At 39.2% G+C, this 11,275-nt stretch overlaps 1 protein-coding gene across 1 annotated transcript; it reads left to right on the top strand.

Moving 5' to 3' along the window:
• The first annotated feature begins 205 nt into the window (after nucleotides 1-205).
• LOC125265425 (tryptase-like) lies at nucleotides 206-6,567 on the top strand. Its single transcript, XM_048185643.1, has 6 exons — nucleotides 206-353; nucleotides 2,424-2,444; nucleotides 2,536-2,701; nucleotides 2,780-3,048; nucleotides 4,246-4,394; nucleotides 5,854-6,567. The coding sequence occupies exons 1-6, from the start codon at nucleotides 284-286 to the stop codon at nucleotides 6,151-6,153; spliced, it is 975 nt and encodes a 324-aa protein (XP_048041600.1). The 5' UTR covers nucleotides 206-283; the 3' UTR covers nucleotides 6,154-6,567.
• The last annotated feature ends 4,708 nt before the right edge of the window (nucleotides 6,568-11,275 follow it).

Genomic DNA, 11,275 nt, shown 5'->3' with positions numbered 1-11,275 from the left:
CTTTTTTAGTGATTCGGGACGAACACATGTACTGTTACACCCCTAGTAGATGTCATATTAGTCAGTGTTCTTTTACCACAGTGTCCCAATGAAATGAACACAGGTGTATTTTAGTCTTACTACTTCAAGCATTAAGATTTTTTGTTTGTTTTTCTTGGAAAAGATATGAGTCAGAGATGAACGTAGCGGTGGGGTGGGGCAGGGAACTCTTGATAAATGCAGCGGTACTCACTTTCCTTTCCATTAGAAAGCTGACAGTCGAGGAAACAGCAGTCAGATCACGATGAGAATAATAAGTATGAAGTTTAACACCGCTTTGAGTGTTGCTGGAATCATACTTCTCTACATAGCAGGTAAGATCTTACAAAACTATATAACATGACAAAGATGTACATTTAATAATATTTGTTTCAATTTTTTAATAACTGACAAAACACTGAATTCCTAAACTCACTTGACAATTTATGTTTCTTATGATTATAAAAACCTTTGGACCTGAAGACTTTGTTTACATGCTTGAAATTAGTTCTAGATGAACACAAGTTCTGCATTTGTTTGAATTTCTTTACAAATGTATAATTTATGTATTTTAATGGATGGGTTTAATTCATGTAAGGATCTCAAGATTCAGATGCAGTTGAGTGACTTTGAAGAAGCTAAAAGATGGTTTTGTTTTGTTTTTAATATTATGGTCACTACATAAACCCCATATTATTATTTTAGATATAGATTTGATGACTTTAATATTATTCTAAAATGTGGAAAATAACGATAATAATAAAAAAGAATGAATAGTATCTAAACTTTTATGAAGCAAAATACTTATAATAAACTGTAAAATACTGAAATATACTGTAAAAAACACTGCACATATACTGTAATACAACTTCCTAATTTTGGTCTAGGGTTAAAAGAGGTAACATTGAGATTGTGACCATGTAATGATGCTGGCAAGAGACAATGTGCTGTATAAAAGTGTCAGTATTTTACAATTAATGAAAACAAGATATAACAGTATTTTACAATTAATGAAAATAACAATACTAATAATAAAAGGAAAAATATAGGCTATTCAAATTTATGTGTGCAATACAACAAAATAGTAAGCCCACAGGAGGAAAAAGGATGCAAGTGGCACTGAAGAAAAGAAAAGAACAAAAACAAACCCAAACTAACTCAAGTTCAACATTTAACCCTGGATCTGTGAGGGAGGACTCAGAATGCAGAATGAGTGTTCACTTGGGTTTATTAACAAAACAGCAGACAACTCAAGATATGGTGAGGAGGTGAAGCCCACTCAAACAGCAGGCAGGGATGAGGCACAATGACAGCAGGTAGCAGTAATAGACTGGAGGAGAACAGAGAGGAAGATCAAGAGAGGAGGCAAGAATACTCAGGAACAAGGCAGATCGAGATACAACTATAATTAAAGGAAGAACTCTAAGTAGCTTCTACAAATGACACACCACAGACTTTAGCAACAAAAAAAGTACTAGGTAGTAGTGATGTTCGATTCTTAAACGTTTGAGCTGGTTCTCAGGAAGTAACCGGTTGAGTCGGTTCACTAATCGAACTGAATCGAACTTTAGTTGATGACACAAGACGCACATCCGAAGTAGCATTGGAGCCGGTCCAACTGAATGTCAAAGTTTGCTGAGGATCCGGGCATGCTTTATAGTTTCCTGGTCCGTGACGTCACCCGCCTCTGAGTCTGTTACACGATGGTTGGATACAGGAGTGCTTCAATGTGATATCACACAGAAGTTGAGTTGACGATACTATGAGGCACGTACTGGGAATGTGCTTATTATGACTACTGTTATTAAATATTATTATATTAGCTGCAAAAACATTCCTATGAAAATTGACAGAGTGAGAGAGAGAAAGAAAACACAGAGGCACACAACTACCGGGACGCAACACTTGTAATATGTTATAAAATACTTGATCAAACTACTCACACATTGTTTGAAAAACGCACACAAAGACATGCACACTGTTTTACTGTATATTCAGTAACTCTCAATAAATACAGATTATGCAAGTTGTTTAAATATAGCTACATTTCGGGGTTTGGGTCCTCATCCATCCATCCAAATCACTTTTACCTAATAATTCAGCCATTTTAAAAACTCAAAAATAGCCCTATAGAAATTCAGAAGTATCTAACTCGCATACTTGTGAAACTGACCTAATTTAGATTCGTTACTTAAATGATTTCAAAGTCATATGAAATGAATAAAGGTATTTTTTGGTAAGAACAATAAACACCATTGTTCAGGTGAAAGACTTTATCTTTCTTTCATATCAGTATGTGCCAATGCTCATGCAAAGGTGAAATAGTGATTGTGGGCGACACAAACCAGTTCATCAGCCCTGTCTGCATGATTGTCTACTTACTTTGTCTTTGTCTGAACACACAGGTTCCCTCGGCCAGTTAGATGGTAAGTTGTCGTATCTTGTTTCACACAGAAAGTGTCTTCTGTCGGTGAGGCATGTCAGCTGGGAAACCTCATATCTTCTTTCTCTCATCAGTGTGTGGTCGAGCCCCTCTCAGCAACAGGATTGTTGGAGGAGAGAATGCGACAGCAGGGTCTTGGCCGTGGCAAGTCAGCATTCATGTCATCGGCGTTGGCCATAACTGTGGCGGGACTCTGATCACCAAAGACTGGGTTTTATCTGCAGCTCACTGCTTTGAGGAGTATGAAGTTAATTAAAGCTCAAGATACATTTGTAGATTGATAATAGTGAGATTAAAACAGAATTTCTCTGTTAACAGTTTTGGTGTGTCTGACACACTGATGTACTTCGGGCGTCTGAACCAGTCCGGCTTAAACCCTTATGAGACGTCCAGGAGAGCGAGTCGAATCATCAATCATCCTAACTATAATGGTTCTACTTTTGACAATGACATAGCCCTGATCCAGCTCAACTCTTCTGTGAATTTCTCTGATTACATTAAGCCGGTCTGTCTGGCAGCAGCTGGTAGTGTATTTTCTGCAGGTACAGATAGCTGGGTCACTGGATGGGGCAGGCTGCAATTTGGAGGTGAGTGAACATTTGCTTGGCAATCAACCAAATACAAACAATTATTTAATCTTTGCTTTGTACCAATGTTAGTTTTTGCTTAGTCTTAGATACCTTTATTACCTTGAGTTTGATTAACTCAAACCATTTAAGGCAACTGGTTTCCTCAAACCTTTGAAATAACTATATAGTTGTTAAGATTTAATTAGATTTGTTACCTGAACTCAAACTGAATCTTTGAGTTTACTCTTGTCACAGAGATGAACTCTGTGGTACCCTCCTCTGGCCATCAGAGGGAGCCGTCTCCCGAATACTGATACACACACACACACACGTTTGTTTTTGTGAAATGTGGGGACATTCCATAGGCATAATGGTTTTTATACTGTACAAACCGTATATTTTCTGTCCCCCTACACTACCTCTACCCCTAAACCTACCCATCACAGGAAACTGTGCACACTTTTACTTTCTCACAAAAACTCATTCTGTGTGATTTATAAGCCTTTTGAAAAGTGGGGACATGGGGAATGTCCTCATAAGTCACCCTCTTCTTGTAATACCTATGTCATACCCATGTCATTATACACATTTGTGTCCTGATATTTCACAAAAACATGCCCACCCACACACACGCACTACATTTCCCACAAGCCTGTGCCTTGGATTGATTACCGCTCCAGCTGATACCCATTACCCGGACTATAAAAGACTCACACACACACCAGTACATTGCGAAGTCTTGTTTTGCCTTGGTGAACATTTCTGAGCGATATTATCCTGTCTGACTACCTGTTGCTGAACCTGTTGTTAACCGCAACTGATCCTCCGCTGCCTGCCTTTAACCCTTGCCTGGTACACTGTTCTGTGAGTGATATCTGCCTGTCCTGACCTATTGCCTGTTTTCTGACCACGATTCTGCCTGTCTGCTCCTGTCTTGACCCTGCCTGTACGACTACTCTCTCTCAACAAAGCATGCAAATGGATCCCAGCCTTTGTGATGATTTGTTACAACTCTAATGATTGACTAACCAACACAAAAATATAAGTGACTTTAACTCATATTTATTATTTTTAAAACTTAAATGGTTTAAGGCAGTCTGTCTCCTCAGATGGTTTGAGTTACTGTAACTAATCGGTTTTCGGTGTGTAAACCTCAATAATTTACCTAGAAATCTTTTCTGAAAGCCATAAAATGTGTCCTCTGATCTGTCACAGGCAAGCGTCCTGATACACTGCAGGAGGTGATGATACCCATTGTGAACAACACTGACTGTGATAATGCTTATAAAGGGATCAGTATGAGCATCACAAGCAATATGATTTGTGCTGGATTGTTAAATCAGGGAGGAAAAGATTCATGTCAGGTAAGATACCAGTTCTTCATTTTAACACTTTTTAATCCAAATTAATTTACAAAACACTACCAATGTTGGTCACCTGCAAACTTTACACTGCCAACCTAGTTGTTATGTAAGCCCAGTGTTTAATCCACTGATCATGAACTCGTGCACTACGACTGCTTTTGATAATACACCTGAGGCCGGTTGCATAAACTATCATCTAATATTTTTCTGCAAGACTGTTCCTAACTTTTCTGTTAAGTCAGTTACTTAAAAACATAGGTCTAATTAGAATACAAAAAGTAAAACTGATTACCACTTGCTAGATATAGGGCAAGCTCACACTACAGGACTACAAGACGACTATACACTCGCCAAGGTGCTCACACAACACAACGTTTTCTCGTCTTGCCTTAGCAGCACTCATACTACACAACACCGATAAGATGCACAAACTACAAGATCTACTAGATTAAGAATGAAAAAAAGTTTTCTCAAATTAATTCATGTGAGACTTTAGAGAGATGCTCATGCTCGTTGTTCAAGTCATATGTGCAGGAAAAAAGACAAAAAAAGGAAAATGGGAAGAATTTTTGTTGAACAGACATGTCTGTACATGTCTGTTCAACAAAGAACTGACAGTAAATAAAATATATAATAATGTTAAGTATAGTGTAAAGGCCATTTATAAAAAAAAAAAAAAAATTCATTCATTAGAAATGTATGCAAAATAGAAATATATTTCATTAGTAAAGCAATTATGATCAAACTGTCTCGTTGCATTCATGTACATTAAGGTTTCTGATATCATTAGAGTAGATCACCATTGTTGTAGCATCGCTCACACTACAAGAACATGTCAGGATAATATCAAGTGAAAGTGACGTGATGTGTAGCCAAGTATAGTGTCCCATACACAGAATTTGTGCTCTGCATTTCACCCATCGAAGTGCACACTGACAGCAGTGAGTATTGAACACACACTGTTACGAACCCCACTTTCAAAGAGCTCGCTAGGGAAAGGGGTAAGCAACATAAAAGGACATGCGAGACAAAGAAACAATTTAACTGTTTATTGATGCCGCAGCACACGCGTATCACACCTGCATTTCCTACGACCTTGGATTACAAGTCCGACTCTTAAACCATTAGGCCACAACTGCCCCCATATCAAACAGGTTTGACTGCTGGACATAGGCTCAGATCACATCACTGACCTGCTCATACTGAACAAGCATTGCCTAACGCAATGACCACCAATTTGTCGATCCGGGATTTTTGTAGAAATAATTTTTTTTCAGAACTTGGAAATCTGTCTGCGACAGCAAAATAGAGCTAAAAGTTGTGTAGTGTGAGTTTGCGTTAAGGCAAACTAGTTCATAAGACAGTCTTAAAATGTTATCAACATGTCTCAACTATTACATGCTTAACAGTGTCTCTGTATATCATCAGAGATATAAATGCTGAATGTTTGTGAATACAGGGAGACTCTGGAGGTCCAATGGTCAGTAAGAAAGACTCTCTGTGGATTCAGTCCGGCGTTGTGAGTTTTGGTGAAGGATGTGCTCTCCCCGAATATCCCAGTGTGTTAGCCAGAGTCTCTCAGTACCAGAACTGGATTAAGTCTTACATGAGCAGCAACCCACCTGGATTTGTTGAATTCAACACTGAAAAGCCTACATCCAACTCCAACTTCAGAAGTGTGCCCAACCTCCTTTTATTTTCCCTTTCTCTGACATTTTCCATCATTCCTTTAACCCTCTCCCTCTATCCCTCTTCCTAAAGATTGATTGAACTGAAACTCTCAGGGTTTTTTGATGAAATGATGAAGTATACTGTGCATGCCCTCATAATATGAGAAATGTGAGAAATTAGCACTTTATTTTTTATTGTTTTTACTGTCTGAGATTGTCAGGATGTTTGCATAAATAGTAAAGATAGACAGCTATTGATGCAGATTATATTTCAGTTTATATGTCTGACAACCAATATGCATAACTCATATAGGGTCTGGAGCTCTGCGGTGTGATCATGGATACTGGCTGTTGTAAGTATAATTATCTTAAATGTATTAACATGTTGTAGTCACACTGTCTAAACAGAATAAACACAAAAGGAACTGACCTAGGAAATGTATCATACTGTCTTAATATTTTTGTGTAACCCCTGATACAGTTTTTCAAGATTCTTTGATTAGTACAAAGTTCCAAAATATTTAAAAGTTTAAAAATATTTTGTCTTTACTGTCAGTTTTGATCGATTTAATGCATCCTCGCTGAATAAAAAAATGTATTAATGTCCTCAAAATAAATGCATACAAAAATCTTGCTGAAATGTTTTAATCAGTAGCGTACACAAATATATGAAGCTGCACAACTGTGTTCTACACTGATAATCATCATACATGTTTATTGAGCATCAAATCATCATATTAGAATGATTTCTGAAGGATCATGTGACACTGAAGACTGGAGTAATGATTGAACCTGCTTGTGCTGTGTGACACTAATGGTGAAGTTTCGATTAGAGCAACAATAAACAATGCAAAACATGGGAATTTCTTAGTGCTTCCCTATATAGAAAATCACTTCCTGCCCTCCATCTGGATTTCACAGCACCCCGTGACGTCATGTGCAAACAACCTATTGCCTTACTTTTTGCCCAATTTACTTTAGCAGATTAAATCAAACTAGAATCTTTAAAAATGGACTGTAAAACTTCTAAATCTTTTTTACCCTTTTTTGTAAATAACTATATCATCTGCATAAGCAGACAATTTAAATGACATTTCAGAAAAAGACAATTCCCACCCTCAATTAAATTTCTCAAATAAGAATCTCTAAATAAGATTCTAAGATTAGATCAGTGTAACAAAGACAGTGGTGTGCCAACTGCAACAAGGGCCCCAAAGATGTTTTGAACAGCAGCAGCACCACTGCTCTGAATGTCCTGGCAGATGGAGGCGTAAAAATGACGTGGTGATAAAGCCAAATGTTCAGTGTTTATTCCAAGTGGAGCAAAAATAAAGGTTTTCCAGTGGTGTGTCAATGGTATTTACAGTGAAAGTCCAAAAATATCCAAAAATAGAAAATAATAATAAAAAAAAACTGTTCAAAAGTTATACAAACTTTTGGCTATGCCAATAAATTGACCCAAAAGACCGCAGTTTCACTCAAACTCACTCTACGAGCTTCTGGGCAACTCTGAGAGGCCATCTTAAAAAGACCAAGCCCCTAATTGGCCTAAAGAATCTGAAAAAAAATATATATAAATGTGATTTAACAGTAACAAAGAGGTAAACTGTTATAATTATACAAAAATACATAAACATTTAGAACAAAACAAACTCAATTAACAATGCTCAACCAAGAATTATCAGATCAGCAATCTCCCCCTCACACATGAGAATAATGAACTGTGCCTTCTATTGGTGGAAATATGGTCTTCAAAATGGTGGCATTTACTGTGACTGGGTTTTGTTCTATTTTGGGATGGGAAAATGTTCCAGTACGTAAGTATGGCTATTTATGATATGTAATATGGTAATATAAAAACAATAAACATTTAACATGATTACCGGTCTTGTTTTACTTTTTAACATAACACAACACAAATCAACATTGAAAAATGTATAAATCATTTAAACATTCAACAGATAAAGAAATGGCATGATGAGGACATGAACAACACATGATCAGTAATACAAACATATCTGTGTTAACTGATGTTCAATATGCGCAAAACAGATAAGTGTGTATGATGTTACAAAAGGAAGTGTATGCATGCATGTGTTTTCACAGTCCCTTGTCAAAATAAGAGTTGTTTTTATAATCCAAGTCTCTAGTCACAGGGCCTCACTGTGACATTTCCCCCTCCCTCTCCAGACACCACCTGTGGTGTCCTCGAGAGAAAGTCTGCAGTGCAAGTTTGTGACCCTGACCTATCCAGCACCTCAAAGTCAAATGGCTGCATAGCCAGAAACCACCTAGTAATGTGAAGCATTTGTGTCTCTCATACGACCTAACCAGGCCAATGCTCTGTGGTCAGTTTCCAACCGTAATTTTCGTCCAAGCAAATAGTACCTTAAAGAGTCCAGGGCCCACTTAACAGCAAGGCACTCCTTTTCAACAGTGGAATAGTTGACCTCTCTGGGCAGGAGTTTCCTACTGATGTATACAACTGGCTTGAGTTGACCTTGGTCCTCCTGAAGGAGTACAGCCCCAAAGCCTTGTTGTGAAGGCATCAGTCTGCACTGTAAACAGCTTTCCAAAATCAGGACTCTGTAGAACTATTTCCTGACATAGAGAATCCTTTAAGTCTTTAAATGCTTTTTCACAGTCCTCAGTCCATACTACCTTGTTGGGCTGATTCTTTTGTGTCACGTTTGTTAGGGTTATTGCCCTGGCTGAGAAATTTGGAATAAATTTCTTATACCAGCCAACAAGTCCAAGAAAAGCTCTAACCTGTTTCTTTGTCACAGACCGTTCCGCTCCTTTAACTGCCTCCACCTTCTCCACCTGAGGTCGGATCACACCGTGACCCAGTACAAAACCAAGGTATTGGGTTTCTGGTTTGGCAAGGGCACATTTATCTGGGCAGATGGTTAATCCTGCAGCCTTGATCCGAGTCAACACCTCCTTAAGGTGCTGCAGATGCTCTTCCCAGCTTTGGCTGAAGATTACAATGTCGCCCAGGTAAGCTGCAGCATAGTCATCTGTACCACAAAGGATTTGACCCATCATCCTTTGAAACGTGGCCGGTGCCCCATGGAGGCCAAAAGGAAGGATTCGGAACTGGTAGTGACCGAATGGGGTTCTGAAGGCAGTAAACTCCTTACATGCTGGCTTCAGCTGTACCTGCCAGTATCTCTTGCAGAGATCCAGTGTGCTCAGGTACTTTGCCCTTCCCAGTCTCTCCACCCGAGGCATTGGATAAGGATCAAAATTTACTAACGCTGTTCAACTTTCTGAAGTCTAAGCAGAACCGCAGTGTACCAAATTTTTTTGGTACGAGAGCTATGGGACTGCTCCATTCACTTGATGAACGCCACCCTTGCACACTCGGTTGAGAAAAGATGAGCCTGAGCTTCCAGACAGAGCAAGCATTGTAGAAGGAACCTACTGCAATCCTCCGCCACACCGGAGAATGTCGCTGGCTGGGCCATGGGACTTACAGAGGCAGAGGTGGGTGCTGGGTGAAGAAGAGCTTGGTGGATGGCATGCACGAAGTTATCTGGGACAGGCGGGTGCAGTGCTTGCAGATGGAGGTGGTAGTGAGGATCGTACGGCGTCAACCAAGGTGGTTAACGGATCCAGTGCACAATCCTCGCCTGTGTTTGTGGAGCTCTGCATTGGGTCTGGTCTTCTGTCAGACTCAGACGGAAACGGAGAGGTAAGTTAACATGTGTTTATTAAACAGTGGCACGAACACAGGAGACAACGGTCAATGAGCTGAGTAGATATGCAAGCTCGCTGACACAGTCACTTAGCTGAAGAGTAATCAAGGGTTTCTTTTAACAGGATCGGCTGGAGAACATGGAGAACAGGACACAAGAGATGGAGAGAAGACAGCAGGATAACACAGGTAAGTAGCGGGTAAGGAGTCCAGGTTTGTATTGACGAGACCAGACAATGACGAGTGGGGAACCAGAGTGTCACGGTTGAAGATCCGCAGTTTCTGTCTGTGGTCTGTGTTTATGTTGTACTGTCACGTTAATTGTTTCATGTGGGCGTCGCCGCTGATGGTTTGATCAGCGGCAGCTGTTTTCAATCCAGGATTGCCTATTTATTGCCTTGTCTTTCGTCTCGTGTTTGTCAGATCGTTGTTGGAGTACCCTGTTCTGTTCCCGTTTCCTCGTGTGTGTTGCCGTTTGGAGTTGGTTCTTCGTGTCTTCGTTCTGGATTATTGTTTTATCGTTGGATTCTTCACTTCTGCTCTCACTCCCACGGACTTCACCACGATCATCTCACTACGGCCCACCGAAGTCCCTGTGTCGCCGCTCTCCTGCTGTTTTGTGTGTTTGTTCCTGATTTTCTGGCGTGAAGCTCAATAAATGAGATATTTTGACTTGCATTTGCATCTATCTTTATTTCCCGTGACACAGAGTCTTTATAGTGTCTGTGATGATGAGGTGCAGGTGTTCGTGATCAGTACTCAGGGGAGAGTGAACGAGTGGGTGGAGTGTGGAGATCTGGTGACGATGCGTTGGTGTAGGTGGGTGTTGGCTGACTAACCTATATATTATAAAATGATAATATATATTTGATCATTATTAGCAGTTATATATTTAGCAGTAAAATATCAATTTAGGTATTACAGTATAGTAAAATACAGTACAATCAATTTACAAAATACTGTAAAAATACAGTAAAATTCTGTTATGTAGTTATACAGTACTGTTCTTTATGCTGTAAAATTGCATTACAGTACATTGCAGTACATTGCAGTAAAAGCAAAATACAGTACATTGCTGGCAACCGTGCTGCCAGTAATCTACTGTAAAAATACATTGGAATTGTTAACAGTGTGGTCTCACTCCAGTGTATGGAAAAGTAGTCAGTCACTCCTCGTGTTTGATGAATAACCGGTGAGCCGAGGGATAGCACAAAATTACATAAATCTCTAAAATTACTATGCAATAGGCTTGTGTGTGTGAAGTGAATGAGTGTAAACTGAGCACAGCGCAAATCAGATAGCCGCACTGTTTGTGTCTCAGAAATCAGAGCTTTGTCAAGAGTAGGCTAATACATCAATAAAATACTGCATCATAACATTTTCTAGCCTACTATTTGATGTGTATTTAAATGTTTAAAACCTTGCGAGATGATATGGTAGACGGTATTATACACAAACGGGTGAAAACTCTATGAAATGAGCAGCGCGTTCGTAAATCAAATAACCGTGTT

Source organism: Megalobrama amblycephala, linkage group LG3 (assembly GCF_018812025.1).
Source record: "Megalobrama amblycephala isolate DHTTF-2021 linkage group LG3, ASM1881202v1, whole genome shotgun sequence".
Lineage (NCBI taxonomy): Eukaryota > Metazoa > Chordata > Actinopteri > Cypriniformes > Xenocyprididae > Megalobrama > Megalobrama amblycephala.
Note: the sequence above shows the minus strand (reverse complement) of the source record. Positions and strands in the feature narration are given on the sequence as shown.